Source organism: Diadema antillarum, unplaced genomic scaffold (genome assembly GCF_040938485.1).
Source record: "Diadema antillarum isolate AM-2024a unplaced genomic scaffold, OU_Dant_1.0 seq00000269_RagTag, whole genome shotgun sequence".
In the NCBI taxonomy this organism is placed as follows: domain Eukaryota; kingdom Metazoa; phylum Echinodermata; class Echinoidea; order Diadematoida; family Diadematidae; genus Diadema; species Diadema antillarum.
The window spans coordinates 738,865-756,524 of record NW_027271305.1 but is presented as its reverse complement, the minus strand read 5'-3'; the positions used below and the strand labels follow the sequence as shown (position 1 = coordinate 756,524).

At 40.3% G+C, this 17,660-nt stretch overlaps 1 protein-coding gene across 1 annotated transcript; it reads right to left on the bottom strand.

Moving 5' to 3' along the window:
- Positions 1–10,093: 10,093 nt before the first annotated feature.
- On the bottom strand, positions 10,094–17,228 carry LOC139729912 (very long chain fatty acid elongase 6-like). The gene is made up of 2 exons (XM_071640830.1): positions 17,043–17,228; positions 10,094–11,029 (listed from the first exon to the last, which is right to left on the bottom strand). The coding sequence occupies exon 2, from the start codon at positions 10,931–10,933 to the stop codon at positions 10,118–10,120; it is 816 nt and encodes a 271-aa protein (XP_071496931.1). The 5' UTR covers positions 10,934–11,029; positions 17,043–17,228; the 3' UTR covers positions 10,094–10,117.
- Between the last annotated feature and the right edge of the window lie 432 nt (positions 17,229–17,660).

Here is a 17,660-nt window from a genome sequence, read left to right as displayed (position 1 = left end):
AGGAGCCTGAATCACGGCGGGGTCACGGGAAGATGCGACTCGAACTCACCGCTTCATTCAACGCGAAATCACAGTTCACCGTGGAATTAAATAGAAAAAAGTACGAGGATTCTGCTACACTTCGGGTCACGTGTCTTAAAATCACGTGCCACTTTTTTAAATGATCGTTCATTTCAACAGCCACTTACATGGCTTTGAATACATCTTTGTAATTGAAGGTAGCAACAATTATTACATGTGAACATCACTGATCATGGCGTTTGTAAAAAGCAAATACTCGTAATGTTTGAGACCTACGATCATCCGTCAAGTACCCCTGGGAATGGTGGGGGGGGGGGGGTGCTGGGCAGTGGCGCTATGGGGCGGATCCAGGGGGAGCGCATCGGGCGCGCCTCCCCTTTATTTTTTGCTAAAACAAAAGAAATAAAAAGAGAAAATGGGGGAGGGGGCGCGTGCGCCCCCTTTAATTTTTTAAGGCTCCCTCTTAATCCTGGAGCCGCCCCTGCTGGGGATGCTACAGCACCCCTGACATTACAGAGTAGGGGGCATGATGTTGTGTATAATTGCACCCCCTGGCCTGGGCTGCATCATCCCCAACTTATTAGTATGCGTTCCAGTATCGGGTCTATCTCTATTTACTATGATGACGTGCGTTCAACTACGATATGCAATGTCTGAAAGAGATACGTCGGTTCAGTAAAAATTTAGCCTGTACATGACTTACGAAGAGGAAATCCGCCCTAAAAATGAATAAACTTCTAAAGAAGCAGAAAAATATTCCCTTATGAGGAACGATACAAAATGAAAAGACAACAACAACGGATTAGAAATATAAAGGAAGATATGACATTTTGAAATTTCAAAAATTTTTCGGAAAACAATTCTTGACCCGTCCTTGATGAATATTCAAATCACCAAGTTGACGATGTTACGCTCTCACAATTTCTTGTTAATTTCTTATATACAGAAATTACCACGAAAAAAAAAAACCCATAAATCTACCCACCCAAATAAAATGAACAAAAATATTTCCTCTGATATGTCTTGGAATGGGAAGATTCATTTACTCGTATTATCATTATTAATAGCAATAATGATAATAATAGTAATAGTAATAATATCAATAATGATATTAACAATAATAATGATAATTATAATCATAATAATAACAATAATAATAATGATAATAATAATAATAATAACGATGATAATAACCAATATCAATAGCGTCTTTCCTATACAGGCTCAAAGCGCTTCATCAACTCAAACAAAATACAAGAAATCAATCATATTTACTAATCAGAACAAAAGGGAGAATGAACAAAACAAAACAAATAAACACTGACTTTAACCTTGTCACATAATTAGCAGTGGAATTAATATAAAGAGTTTTTTTTTTTTTCCCAACAGTTTCTTAATGATCTCTGTTAACTGCTGACTGCATATTTTTTTTTTTTTTTTTTTTGGGGGGGGGGGCTGTTCCAGGATTGTGGTGCTGCAGCACTGAAGGCGCGACGTCCGGCTGTTAGCTAAAAATATTAGCTGAAAATAACAAATCTTTCCGAATTTCATGTAATGACATACTGATGAAGAAAAATGAGGGTATGACGTCATCAACTCTCTCATTTGAATATCTATCTATACGACTGGTCAAGAAATGTTTCCCGAAAAAAAAAAAGTTAAATTCCAAAATGTCATATCTATCCGATTTTTGTCATATTTTGTATCTTTCTGTTGATATGGGATATTTTCTCTTTCTTTTGAAGTTTATTTATTTTTGGAGTGGATTTCTTTTTTAATGTCGAAACAAGAACGAGGGGCTATAAGACCCTTATCTGAGTCCATTGAAAGAGGTATGTGTTTGTGTGTGTGTGTGTGTGTGTGTGTGTGAGTGCTTGTTTATATCATTGAATGAATGTTTTTTCATTATACGTGCACAATTCTCATTGATACACGCACAGTCTTATGTGTAATGTGCCTGTTATACTGGAGCAGCTCTGTAAAATGATGTGTTCTACACCTATAAATCATCCTATCCAATTCCTAGCTATATAGAGAATATCCTGACCACGGGGCCGCGGAACGTTTTCAGGATGGGGGGGGGGGGGTGCTGCGGACCGAGGGGTCGAGGTCATGATATTTTCCCGATTTTTAATCTCTTTTTTTTTTCGCTCTTTGCCGAGCCAATAAAAGAAATTGATATTTATGATATAACACAATAATTGTTTGATCGTTCATCGTGGTATGGATGACAAGGACATGGCTTAGGGTTAGGGCACCCAGTCAGGATAGGCCCTATCTCATGAGGATGGCATATTTATCTCGCTTAATTAGCCTCGGTGCTGCACCCCTGTCAGCATCAGCCAACCAGAGGTTTGTAAACAAATTTTAATGTTTATCTTTTTAGTTCACCTGAGCCAAAGGCTTAATGATGAGCTATAAGTATTGCAATCATTCTTCGTGCGGTGCCCCCCCCCCCCTCTCTCTCTCTCTCTCTCTCTCTCTCTCTCTTTACAACAGAAATAAAATGAAAAAATGGAGGGGGAGGTAGCATTAATTTTGTAAAAGCGCCTCCCCTTTACGGAATTCCTGGATCCCCCTGTAATGCAAGCAATGAGTTTTGACACTCGTGGTTGACACAATCGCGTATCGAGGGGGGGGGGGGCGCACCCCGCCCCCTCTTGTGCCCCCCTCTCTATTTTTTTGTTCAAACACCAGAAATAAAAAGAAAAAAATGGGGTAGGGTTTGATTTGATTTGTTTTATTTCCGCATTCAATCAGATACAATTTGAATACAAATTTCAAAAGCACAAAGACAAAGAATAGCAAGTGCAGTGAAATAAATCGATAACAGTACACAAATATTGAGCATTATACATACACAAAAATACGAAATAAGATATACAGCGTTTTTCAGTAAATAACAGAGATAATTGAATGCAGGAGACCACTATCGTAAGCGATTAAGCTTGAAATGGATGGGGGCCTCATAAAAGGACAATCCAACGACACAACTCTCTTGGAGGAAAGTGATCAGGTTATAAAAATGGGTGCAGTGCCGTTGCAGGTGTGAGTGCAAGATGCAGTTGAAGGAAGGAAATAGAGATTGAAAAAAATAATAATAATCATTCACCAAAAATATCTGTTATCTTAATGAGTGGGGAGAATTATAATTGTATCAAATACCGTTTTAGTGAAACTTTCAAAGAATGAATAAATAAATAAATTGCGGCAGCTTTAACTCTTTAGTGTCATGGTGGAAACCCCCTGTGTGCCACAACATCATTCTGAGACACCAACATTGTCATGCTTCGGGAAAACATTTTATTTTTCAAATCCATGTAACTTTTATAGATATCTGTTTAGCTGGACACGTAATGAGCAAAGTTTTAGAGGAAATGCCAAGCTTTGTTTTGATGTAGATTGTATGACAAATCTGTTATTTTTTTTCTTTCAAATGACCACAAACTACATTAATGTTAAAAGGCATGACTTTTGCACAGAATATAGTGACAGAAACTTAGAATTTACACACAAATTCAGTAAGGAACACCGCTTGCTAGTCAATCTCCACATAAAATGGAAGCTATATATGTGAGAGGAACGAAATCACAAGAAAAGCTTTCGTTTGTACTGTGGTATTTAGCGATTTATCGATCGGTTTGGGCGGGTTTGTGCGTTTGAGCGGAATATGCGAAGTTGGCACTCCGTCGACTGAGTCGGGCGTGCGAACGTGGCACATAAAGAGTTAATTTAAATACATAAATAATCTAATTCAAATAGATATCTTAATTAATTTCAATAAATGATAAAAAAATGAAAATAAATAAATTCAATTTAGATGAATACATAAATAAATTGCGGCAGCTTAAATTTTGTAAAGGGCCTCCCCTTTACGGAATTCCTGGATCCGCCCCTGTAATGCAAGCAATGAGTTTTTACATTTGTGGTTGACGCAATCATTGATCGAGAAGGGGCGCATTCCTCTCTGGTGCCCCCCCCCCCCCCCATCTTTCTCTTTTTTCTTTTTGTTAAACAAAAGAAATAAAAAGAAAAAACGGGGGGTGGTAGCCTTTAATTTTGTAAAGGCGCCTCCCTTTTACGGAATTCCTGGATCCGCCCCTGTAATACAAGCAATGGGTTTCTGACATTATCTTGTGGTTGATCCAGTCGCGGATCTATATAAGGGGGCGCGGCGCCCCTTCCCCGTCTTTGTTTTTGTTAAAACAAAAGAAATAAAATAAATTAAAAAAAAGGGGGGGTTGCGCTAGCCTTTGATTTTGTAAAAGGCACATCCCCTTTACGGAATTCCTGGATCCGTCCCTGTGACGCGTTATGACATTTGCAGTAAATAATTTGGAAATTTTGACATTGTAACAATACTGAGTACCATTGAATATTATACGAATAATTTATGAGTTGTGAGTGCATAGGGCACGAATATCGCACGAGGCGCGAGATGAGCCACTGGTCTATTCAACAAGGCGCGTAGCGCCGCGTTGAATAGACCAGTGGCGAATCTCGCGCCGAGTGCGGTATTACGTGCCCCAATGCACGAACAAAATCATAAATTATTCGTTTTATACAACACCTTGTCCACAATCACAATACAAAATTAGTGACCGCCAACTCAGGAAGGCCCAAAAATAAATGTAAGAATTAGGCAGAGAATTGTAAACCACCCTGTGTACTGCTTTCAAACACTCGTCATGATTCGACCACACAGTCACAGGAATCACGAACTCCGCAGGGTCTATACCCATTCTACGCTAACGTTAGATCGAGTTAGGCCTGGCTGTTAGGTCGATCTGAGATGTCGGTAGATCTAGTAGTAGGTCTAGACTTTGTCTATTTCCGAAAATGATTTTGTATAAAAACACAGAAAAATAATCAAATTACGGTTTCTCAACTTGAAATGAAGTCTTGATGTTGGGATCACTGTGGTCCACGTAGCAGATCAGAGTCAAAGGTAAAAACACAGCAGTACCGCTAGGTGTATACAGGCCGCGATACATGCAACTAGCTAGGTAAAGTAACTGCGCGTACACGTTAACGTTGCAGTACTCCGCCGCGCCTGGTCTGTGAGACTTACCGGCAGCGCAGCGCAGCCGGCCAGCACGTACACTGTACAATGTAGTTTGCTGGCGCTTTGCTACGGGTGTGAGCCACAGAACTCTGTGAGCGGCCATGCATTAGTAGCCCCCCGCGAAGCCATGCTATAGTACCTTCGAGCCGTGCTATAGGCCCATGCCAGGGGCCTATTGTATGGCTGTCACTCTCAATGAGTTTGATAGGTATTTTCTATTGAATGTCATGTGACATGTTCTTGGCCAATCACAATTCGACATCATTCTGAGGTGTTGTATAATATACGAATAATTTATGAGTTGTGAGTGCATAGGGCACGAATATCGCACGAGGCGCGAGATGAGCCACTGGTCTATTCAACAAGGCGCGTAGCGCCGCGTTGAATAGACCAGTGGCGAATCTCGCGCCGAGTGCGGTATTACGTGCCCCAATGCACGAACAAAATCATAAATTATTCGTTTTATACAACACCTTGTCCACAATCACAATACAAAATTAGTGACCGCCAACTCAGGAAGGCCCAAAAATAAATGTAACAATTAGGCAGAGAATTGTAAACCACCTTGCGTGTACTGCTTTCAAACATTCGTCATGATTCGACCACACAGTCACAGGAATCACGAACTCCGCAGGGTCTATACCCATTCTACGCTAACGTTAGATCGAGTTAGGCCTGACTGTTAGGTCGATCTGAGATGTCGGTAGATCTAGTAGTAGGTCTAGACTTTGTCTATTTCCGAAAATGATTTTGTATAAAAACACAGAAAAATAATCAAATTACGGTTTCTCAACTTGAAATGAAATCTTGATGTTGGGATCACTGTGGTCCACGTAGCAGATCAGAGTCAAAAGTAAAAACACAGCAGTACCGCTAGGTGTAAAGGCCGCGATACATGCAACTAGCTAGGTAAAGTAACTGCGCGTACACGTTAACGTTGCAGTACTCCGCCGGCGCCGCGCCTGGTCTGTGAGACTTACCGGCAGCGCAGCGCAGCCGGCCAGCACGTACACTGTACAATGTAGTTTGCTGGCGCTTTGCTACGGGTGTGAGCCACAGAACTCTGTGAGCGGCCATGCATTAGTAGCCCCCCGCGAAGCCGTGCTATAGTACCTTCGAGCCGTGCTATAGGCCCATGCCAGGGGCCTATTGATTGGCTGTCACTCTCAATGAGTTTGATAGGTATTTTCTATTGAATGTCATGTGACATGTTCTTGGCCAATCACAATTCGACATCATTCTGAGGTGTTGTATAAACTGTGCAGCTGTATAATCGTGAATCTTAACCTGTTTCTATACAGTGTGTATTATTATGTCGCGCAATATCGGCAGCCGTGCCCCGCCACTGAGGGCGCACCGCCCCCAGCATGATCAGAGCCTTCCATTACAATACAGTGTATGAATAATAAATATTGTACCAATATGAACACTTTCAGAAAGTGTTCATAATATTTGAATGGCTGATGGTTACTTTCTTTCTTTACATTTTTTTTTTTAATCGGAAAAATAATACCTTATACTTTGGTGAGTGCTCTATATATACGCCACTCTCGTATAAAGTCTATACGAAAATTATGTTGTGTCGAAGTTTATTGTGCATTCGGCTGTCACTATTATATATAATTATATATATGGGTAGATAGAAAGATATATAGATAGATAGATAGATAGATAGATAGATAGATAGATGGATAGATAGATATATACACACACACATATTTCTTGTCAACAATTCCTAGAGACATTTCAAAACTCCACTTTTTCACAGACACTCAGCATTCATTTCTTAAGACTCTTGTCGGAACAAGTCGGTACTGTAGTTTTCGACTGTCCCACACCGTCAGGACGATTGTGCTTGCTCCCGGGTACTTTCTTCTGCTGTTGATTGGCTATTGACAAACTTCGGGGTCGACTTCACACCAAATTGAAATTCCATATCGTATGGCCATACATATTGCGTCAATTTCGGGACAGTATATAATGATGCCACCCTTTACGCAGGTGTTACACTGTCCCGAAATTGAGCAAAGATGGACACACGATATAGGAAATTTAATTCAAGTTCGGCTCTGATCGTACAAACATCGGATCATTCTCAGGACATTTGAAGCCATCGTTTGTTTGGTGGTTGTTTTCTTTTATTTTTATACGATGTTATGATACCCATGTACGTATGTGGATATAATATACCAACATATCACAATCATACTAAAAATGTTTATTAGTGAAAGTGTATATGATTATTACCACTCGACGTGCATATTACTTCAGTTCAGTGTCATTTACATTGATGTAAAATATACACTGAAAATTCATTCATAAAATCATATCACTCGATGATAATTACAATTTACACTTGTGTATAATCATTTCTTCTTCTTCTTTTTTTTTCAATTCAAATATATCAAAATTGAAGCCATGGCCAGGAAGATGTGAAATCACATTTCCCCAAACCGATACCAGACTAAGGGAGGTAGGGTCTATACGACTTTAACATTTCCCTTGCATTACAAGTACCTGGTAAACACTCCTAACAAGCTCATAGCCCCTACAACCTGCGCGCCGCGGCGTACCGTACCGAGGAGTTGGGGGGGGGGGGGGGGGGGGTGATCGGCGATAGTCGTCACGTATACAACTATATATTACAAGTACAAGCCCACGATACGGACATGCGCACGATGTGTACGTACAATACTGAAATTAAGTGGATTAAGTAAAATGGTAATATGGATAATCTTTCTGTATGGAACTTATAGACAGTTTATTATTTCCGTGGGATTTATTAATTTTCTTGAATTAAGTCATTTGAAGCAATCATTCCCAGGGGCATCGCGAACAATTTTCAATATGCAATGGGGGAGGGGGCTGAGGGGGAGGGGGCTGAGGGGGAGGGGGCTGAGGGGGGGGGGGGGGGGTTGGGGTAGGGGGGAGGGCAAATCTATGTGCGAAGGACCGTTCCGGTCAAGCGATATTCTAGTTCTGGACCCTTTTTATCGATTCTTTTTTCGCCGACTATCCGCGTTAATCCGAGTGAGGGCGCGATCCCGAGAACTGCGCGACCGAGAAAAAAATTGTGAAATTGAATGAAAAAAGTTTGAAAATGAATGGGAAAACCTATAATATAGTTTCACAATTTTTTACTTCAATTTCATCGCATGATGTCGGGAATAGGCCAATCTTGCTTTCAAATTCGTCTTTCGTCGTTCATTTTCAAATAAAGTCCATTCAATTTAGTCATTTACAGTTCAAATTCGTCAGTCTCACTCGCAGCACTCAAAACGGCAGGATCGATTTCGTCGTTTGTCAATCGTTTTCGTTAAATTTTCATTCATCCGGTGTGATTTTCCAGTCATTCATGTACTTTTTTTTCTGTAACCGTTCACATTTTACATTCAGGAGTTAACACACACACAAGTGTCCCCCCCCCCCCACACACACACACACACACACAAGCAATCCGAGTACACACTGATACAAACAGACGTACCGTCTCGCAAACGAAAACACTGACAAAACGATTTCTAGGCAAACATGATTAAAGACAAAATTTAAGCGTAGAATTGTAACCTGTTTATTGTCAAGAATGGATAACATAATTATGTTTGCTGCTTTCCAGGGTACAACATTTAAAGTTTGCTCATGAATTATGATGCGAAAACCTGAACATCACGAGTTAAAGTTCACAAGGTGACTCTGACATACTGTCCTGGGTTATGACTTTTGTCTGTCGTTTATCCTTCAATTTTGATTGGCAGCCATGTTTTTCGTGTGTATTGTCTAAGCAAATGGTTAGGGAATAATGTGTAACGATACAATATTTATGAGAGAAAGTAAGAATATGTCGGCTTAAAGTTGGTTCACCATCAAAATAAAGAATCGACAACATCTAACTAATTTGAATGAAAAATTCATGAAATTGTGTGAACAAAAACGAATTTGATCTTCACATTCTGCGATCCGTCAGCGGGAGGGATGAATTTGAATGAAAATTGACAATTCTGAATGCTATGTCTTCGAAAATGTTTGACGAAAAACGAATTACAATGACAATTGACGAAATTGAATTTAGGATTTACGTTCCACGTGCTCCTCGGGACGAAATTGAATAATAAATCTTTAAAATTGAATGACAAAAGCGCGAAAATGGATGGGAAAACCTATATTCAGGGAAACGGGCGACAGGAGAGGGTATCAATGGGAGGGGGACAATCACACTGTCACCTCTGAATTTAATCGCAAATTTTGTATAATGTATTTTAAAAAGATCAAGACGGAAGTATTAAAATTCATTAAATTCTGTGCACGAAATGGAAAAAAAAAAGGTGACAAAATACACAAATCCAACAGTGGATGCAATTTTTCACTAATCATGAAAGGTGAATTATTCTCATTCTTGACAAAAAAAAAAATCAAGATTGCATGGTTCCTGGAGAAAAATAAAATGTAATCATATCTAGATGTTGTTGTTGTTGTTTTTGTTCATGGTATGAAGGTCAGCCATAAATAAGGGTCATTTCCTTTCTGGTTGCTGCCTACAATAACATTATACCTGTAAACTTATTTTTGTCATTCTTTTTTGCTGTTTGTTTGTTAGTTTTTACTGTTTACCTGACATGTTTGTAATTATGTAGGTGCCTATAACTGTTATTAATCAATGCTAATGTTCATATGTGTGCATGTGTTTTCATGTTCCTTGCTTCGGTGAAATAAAACCTGAAACTATGACACTTCATATAAAAGACAAAACAATACAACAATAGCTCCGACATGATTGTTTCTTTATTTTTGTGAAAAAAAAAAAGTTCTTTATTTGTCTTCGCTTCATCGGCTGGAACTAGTTCTCAATGGTTGCAGCTGGGTTGTTTTGTTTACTTTTTGCATATCGATTCTACGTGCGTAATGACACGAGACGAAGCACCTCAGAGCTTCAATGATTAAGGCAATACGCGTTAGTACAGCGGAAAGTCAGGAATGTTCATTTAAAAAGATATATTAGTTACTCGCAAAATGACATTGTAGGCCTACAAATGCTTACTCTGGTTTCTTTTTGGGTGATCTTAAGATATACGCGTGAACGAAGAAATTTATAAAGAGTATGAGGACAGTTCCAAACCCGAAGAGACCAAGTCCAACACCCAACTGGTCCACCTCACACGGCTGTCCACTCAATAAAGCCCAGGCCGCATAGACGTTAATTAGAAATCCTGTGAGGAGCTGAATGATCTGAATACTGGTAATTGTCATGGCGACGCGCTTGGGTACGGCCACGCCCAGGATGCGAAGCGCGTAGTAGGGGTACATGATGGCATGGATGTAGGTGTTGACCATGGCCATGACAAAGACCGTTGGGTTGCGGTAGGCGAATAGATAGCTGGAAATCATGTAGGTGATGACGTGATGGTACCAGTGAAGAACAATGAGCTTGGCCTTGCGTAGGACGACGAACAGGGTGTCGCCGTACTCCACAAGCTTGCTAAGTGCGAAGGCCAGCAGCCAGAACGCTGCTGGTTTGCCGGCGTCGAAGCATCGAGCGCTGCAGACGAGGTCATGGAAAGCGGCGCCGCGCTCGGAGAGAATTTGATGCGTGGCAACATTCAGTCTCCATGCCGACAGAATGCTGAAGATAGACAGCCCGATGTTCCACAGAGCGAGCGGGATGCGCAGTATGAATCGAGGTCGGTTCTTCATCGCTCTCTGTACGCCAAAGATAACGATGAGGTAGATGATGGTGGACACGGCGTAAACGATCATCCCCTCTCGCTGCATCCACGTGTGCCAGTGGGTGGAGTCAAAGTCCTCCTCGATCGCCAGTGGCATCAGGAGAACGTCGCTCAGAGCAGACGCCATATTCGTTTGGCCCTTGGTAACGTTACTTTCCTCTCATTGATTACACGACTGAAGGGCCTTGTGCCAAACCCTTTGGTGGATGTATCAATTCTGTGTCTGTGAGCAACAAGATACAATTCCCAAAAGATGGAGTGTAACAAAATCTATACATCGTAATCATAATGAACACTGATAAACCGAAGACCGGCGCGTAGGCATCATTTGATTTCCTGCAATTAAATGGCAACATAATAGTGTATTACAAAATAAGACAAGATAATACAGTAAAGACACAAACTAAGTATCCAACAGGGTCGTGGCCTCACTATGATCTCCGACAAAAGTCTACCACGAATAATGTCAAAACCAGTGTATTACAACCTTTCATATTTAATTATCATTAATGGTATTGTTACAATGGTGATATTAATAATGGTGATGATGATGATGATGATGATTACCAAAATTAGCATTTCAGTTATCATTGCCATCATCAATGTAATAGTCGGTATTATCATTATTACTAGCATCGTCGCCATAATCAACATGACTGACTTTGCATTTGAAATGGAGATCCTTGTGTTTCTTTCAACCTCCAAGTTCATATTATAAGAGGCTCTTGATATTAAGCAGTAAACCCGTTAAGGTTAGCTAGGCCTACGCTGTGCAGGATTAACAAAGTTAGACATAGTTGTAACTGTGTATCTTCGCACTCATGAGGTAACATCTGGGAATTTTCCTCACATGAACACGACGTAGATGCTTCAATATAAATGTTTCTGTAATCTCTTTCTGATCCTTCACTCGAAGAAATGAAGAGGAAAGGGATAGAGTCTTTGCGCACGCAGTGACCGTTTTACGACAAGCTTACAATTAACATCTAGAAGACAAGATAATTCCTCTCCTCTTAGACTTTTACGGGTCCTAAATGCGAAATCGGAGGTCTCATACTCTCGACTTCTCGCGTCCCTGAAAGTAAGAAGGCGAGTTGAGAGATCTCGTCTTGTCGAGTTTTCGGGTCTGAAAAGACAAGAAAATGAGATGTGAGATCTCGTCTTGTGAGTTCTCGAATCAGAAAAGACGAGAAAACGAGTTGTGGGATCTCGTCTTCTCGAGTTCTCGGGTCCGAGAAGACGACAAAACGAGTTGTGAGATCTCATCTTCACGAGTTCTCGGGTCCGAGATGAGAGAAACGAGTTGTGAGATCTCGTCTTCCCGAGTTCTCAGGTCCTAGATGATGAGAAAATGAGTTGTGAGATCTCGTCTTGTCGAGTTTTTGGATCAGAAAAGACAAGAAAACGAGTTGTGGGAGCTCGTCTTCTCGAGTTCTCGGGTCCGAGAAGACGAGAAAACGAGTTGTGACACCTCGTCGTGTCGTCTTCTTGAGTTCTCGGGTTCGAAAAGATGAGAAAACGAGTTGTGAGATCTCGTCTTCACGAGTTCTCGGGTCCGAGATGAGAAAACAAGTTGTGAGATCTCGTCCTCCCGAGTTCTCGGGTCTGAGATGATGAGAGAAACGAGTTGTGAGATCTCGTCTTCCCGAGTTCTCAGGTCCTAGATGATGAGAAAATGAGTTGTGAAATCTCGTCTTGTCGAGTTCTCGGATCAGAAAAGACGAAAAAACGAGTTGTGACACCTCGTCTTCTTGAGTTCTCGGGTCCGGGAAGATGAGAAAACGAGTTATGAGATCTCGTCTTCTCGAGTTCTCGGGTCCAAAGGAACGAGAAAACGAGTTGTGAGATCTCGTCTTCTCGAGTTCTCGGGTCCGAGGTGAGAAAACGAGTTGTGACACCTCGTCTTCTTGAGTTCTCGGGTCCGAGAAGATGAGAAAACGAGTTATGAGATCTCGTCTTCTCGAGTTCTCGGGTCCAAAGGAACGAGTAGACGAGTTATGAGATCTCGTCTTCTCGAGTTCTCGGGTCCAAAGGAGCGAGAAAATGAGTTGTGATATCTCGTCTTTTCGACTTCTCGGTTCGGGAAGACGAGAAACGAGTTGTGAGATCTCGTCTTCTCGACTTCTCGGGTTCGGGAAGACGAAAAGACGAGACTTGATCTATAGTCATATCGCGCATTCATATAGACCGGAGAAGTCCAGAAGACGAGACACTCCATCTCGCCTTCTCGTTTTCTTGTATCCATTTTCCATTCTCTATAATCCCGACAATCCCCTTGTTTGTTGGGTCCCATGTCCCAAGGTCGAAGTTGATGTTCCTGTCAAAGTATTTCTATTTACTATGATACTGCATAACGCTCGAGATGAGGTCGAGATGACGAGGAATTATCTCATCTTCTCGGTGGCACTTCTAATATAAGCTTCCGTGCCGTTGCTTTGAAAAAAAAGAATTGAAGTAGCTTTCTGGTATCCTTTATTGACTATTTCAAAACCAGTTGTAAAGTACACTGTTTATCTATTTTATTCAATGTTTCTCTTACGTGGATTCATGCTTTCCCCTTCTGTCCTTTTGAATGTTTTTCGAGCTTCGAGTTGATATTTTCTCGCAGTGTCTCGAAATTATGATATAGTGATAAAGAGACTATTTTAAAAAATAAATAATTATGATACAAGTAATGCTGACTTTGATGATAATGATGATTGGTACTATTATTTTCATCACTGTCATTATCATCTACTTCATTGTGAATAAATTCGTTTTTCAAGTACGGTGCAAACGGACAACTATACCGGTAACTTCAAATTTTATCCATCGATCATTTACATAATCATGTATCAGTCTCAAGCTCTGGATCCGTAAGAGGCTTTGTATGGATTTACACAACATATATAGCCATACTGTTTTCTTTTTTAACAAGCTACGAAGTGATGAGTGTTGTTTCAATAATGTACCCTTGGCAAGACGTATCATGCACGAAGGTGTGCTTTGTCCCTTTTTCTTTTATTCATTATCATTATTAAATCTTTATCTGCAGAGCGATATGTTTTAATTATAGACGTGAAATAAATGTCGGGGAATTAAGTTCCCGTCTAGTGTAACTGTTGTGTAAACACACTACAATATGACATGCAAGAAGAGAAACACTTGAAAAAGAATGTGATAGGTCTATTTAAGGGTATGGTACAGTTTCAGTTGAGATGGGGCTTCAGGTTTACAACTTTTTTGATGATATTTATTGTTCAGATAATGAGAAACATCTTATCAAACATGAAAGAGCACGTAGTTCTGGGGAAATCGAAGTTTATTTTATGTAAGATTATTGATTTTGAAATGGCCGAGATATCCAAAACAAATTATCATAATAAAAGATGGGGCCCAACTTCTAGAATCGCTTTGTTAGACTTTGCTTTTGGATATGTCAGCCATTTCAAAACCGATTTTCATCAAATAAACCTTGAATTCTTCTTAAGAATTGTATGCTCTTTAAAGGATAAGTTTACCTTCATAGACATGTGGGTTGAGTGAATGCAGCAATGTTAGTAGAACATATCAGTGAGAGTATGAGGAAAACCGGACAATCCGTTAAAGAGTGAATTTTTGAAGTTTCTGCTCAGTCACGGCTGGATGAAAAGACTAAGCAAGCTTGTGATGTCACATGAGTACAACGATATAAAGAAAGAATAAAGAAAATTCAACATATTTCCATTTTTCTCGCATAACAAAAGAACACTCGACTTCTCTCTTTCCGAAGGCAGGGAGAATAATATTACCCTTAACATTCGTCAGTAGCAAGTTGAAGAAATGTGCACTTTATTCAAAATGTAAAGTTTTGTGAAATTCTCTTTTTATTTTCCTTATATAGTTGTACGCATGTGACATCATACACTGTAGTAGTCTTCTCATCCAGCAGTGACTGCACAGATTGACGAGGATGCTTAAAATATTCATAACTTTTGAACGGATTGTCCGATTTTCCTCAAACTTTCACTGATGTGTTCTACTAATATTGCTGCATTCTCTCCATCCTAATGTATATGAAGGTGGACTTGTCCTTTAACATTTTCATTAAGTGTTTTTTAAAGGAAACCAAAACACAAAGAGAAATGTGGATTGCGTGAAAGCAGCAACATTAGTAGAATACATCAGTGAAAGTTTTAGGAAAATCGGACAATCGATGCAAAAGTTAAGAAGTTTTAAAGTTTTGGTGTTGGAACCGCTGGATGAGGAGACTACTGGAGATTATGAGTATGTGTGGTCAAAAATATAAACAAAATATAAAAGAAATTCCACAAAAATGCATTTTTTCATGAAAATTACACATTCCATCAACTTGATACTAACATATTATGTTAAGGGTAGCAATTATTCCCCCTGCTTTCTGAAAGCGGTTAGTCAAGTGCTCTTTCATTATGCTAGAAAAGTGAATTTTTGTGGAATTTTCTTGATATTTCCTTCATATTGTTGTCCAAACATGATGTCATGAACTCTAATAGTCTCCTCATCCAGCTGTTCCAACACCAAAACTTTAAAAATTCATAACTTTTGCATCGATTGTCCGATTTTCCCCAAACTGTTAATGATGTGCTCTACTAATGTTGCTGCTTTCACTCAATCCACATTTCTCTTTGGGTTTTGGTTCCCTTTAAGTACCTCGCAAAAAGTTAAATGCTTAATCTTCACCTCAACAAATTCTATATCATCCCTTTAATTATGTGTCGTGATATGAACGTGGATGTAGCTCGGAAAGGTTAGGAACCTTCTTCGGATGGTATCAGACAGAACAAGAAAGGAGAACACCCTATCATACACTTAACTTGGATCATAAAGACACAGAGACTCCAACTCTCCCGTTTTCGACGGGAGATCTCCCGCCGAAAACCCATTCTGCAAAATCTCCCGTTCTCCCGCTTGAGATTTAATTTCTCCCGCCCTGGCTCTGTGTCTCCCGTTGGAAAGAATTTCCTACTTATTGCTATTGTATGTTGAAAAAATAAGCCTTGAGATAGCACCAGAGAGCATCTAGAACCCTAGGAATTTCGCGCTTCGCACACATCAACTTGGAGTCTCCCGTTTGCTAGGGGTTTCAGGATGGAGAATCTCCAGATCAGAAGGTGCTTTTGGTTGGAGTCTCTGAAGACATGCTTGCGTGATTGGTGGATAATGATAAGCCTAAAGTGTTTAGTACACACTATCGCAGAAGACGTACACTCCATCAATATTTACAAGCAATAATGCTTATAATGGGCTGAAAGATCATAATGTCAAGCGAAAATTCCGTGAGCACGCTCATGCCGCATGCAAGTGACGACGTGTGCAGTGACAGCAGGAAAGCTATAAGCAAAGGAGCATCAAGTTTCAGCAAAGATCCTAGTTGGGATATTTGGTTTCAAGTGTAGCCACCTTTTGGGATCGCGTAGACCTGTATCTATAAAGCAGAGCAGTAGGGTATGTACACGGGTGAGCAAAGAGGGAGATAGAAGCCCAATACTGTATTACAATACCATGTATCACTTATCAGATTTAGAATTCTTTGTCCTTGCCTACAGTAGTGCAGCATTTCATGAGATGTTCACATAATTTTCCCATCAACGAGATGATGCCTTGTTGATGGTCGTGGCGATGACGATCATAATGACACCGAAGACGATATGATTACGATGATGAACTATGATGATGATCTCAATGATGACGATAATTTTGCTGCTGATGATGATGACGATGATGATAATGATCGATGATTATGATTATTGTAGTGATGATAATAATGATAATGGTCAGGTGATGTAAATGAAGATAATGATGATGATAATGATGGTGATGAAAAGGATGATGAAAATGATGATGATGACGATGAATGGTGATGAAGGCAACGATGATAATCATTGTCATCATGATGACAATATTAGGCCATAGGCCTACTACAAATTTTGGAATGGAAATGAAATAACAATAAAAAAATCATGAAAATAAATTGTCAATACCGATCGATGTAAGAGCCCAGCTTTGAAGAGGCTCCCATTTTGAACTTGTGGGGCACATCAAACCACAAAGATTATACCTAAATGGGAGCACTAACGATGTCACATTTATAGTTACACATTGCGATCAAAAGCGATGTCTACGTCTCAGGAAAAAAGCTTTCTTGTCAGCGTGGTGCCGAGGTGAGTGACTTGCATAGTCGTAATTACCAAGTATGTTGTATACGCTAATGAGAATGTATATGAATGCATACTCACACCGCTGGATGTTGTGCAGTGATCCGAGATGGAAGAAAGCCGAGAACATCAGTCTCACCCTTTTTCGGTTAATGAAGCCGTTAAGTAGTGTGGTGGTTCGATGGTGTTTCGCTTTGGTCTTTTATTCAGAAATCAGTATTGGAAGTGCGTCTGTGTTTCTTTGTACAGACGTGTGACACGGTGCTCGTAAAGTGCTTGCCTCGCATGTCATTCTGAGCACCTCGTACCACCAGCTCCAGACAATAAACATTCAGAATAAACATCGGCTGGGTATAAAGTCGGAGTTGCCCCTGGATGCCGATTATGACATCACAGAAAGAGCGCGCTGTTGGAGAGCGCGTGTGAAATAATTATGCGCGTCCTAAAATTAGGGCAAATTCAGGGTCACCCAAAAAGTAGGTCACATGAACTGTGATAGTGCTAGATGCAAAGAGATTTTTTCTCCTCCCCACCACTGGGGAAAATCTCTTTGGTGCTATGCTACCACGATCCTTTCACATGCACATAACACCTGTCAGTCAGTGAAGTTTGATCGTGAGCCAAACGTCGTTATGCAACCCGAATCGCGATTAAATATTTCTTGTGCTGTTGTATGTGTGAACGGGCCTGGTATACTCA

Excerpts from the sequence above, each read along its gene's own strand:
- LOC139729912 (XM_071640830.1), bottom strand. The coding sequence starts at position 10,933 with ATGGCGTCTGCTCTGAGCGACGTTCTCCTGATGCCACTGGCGATCGAG.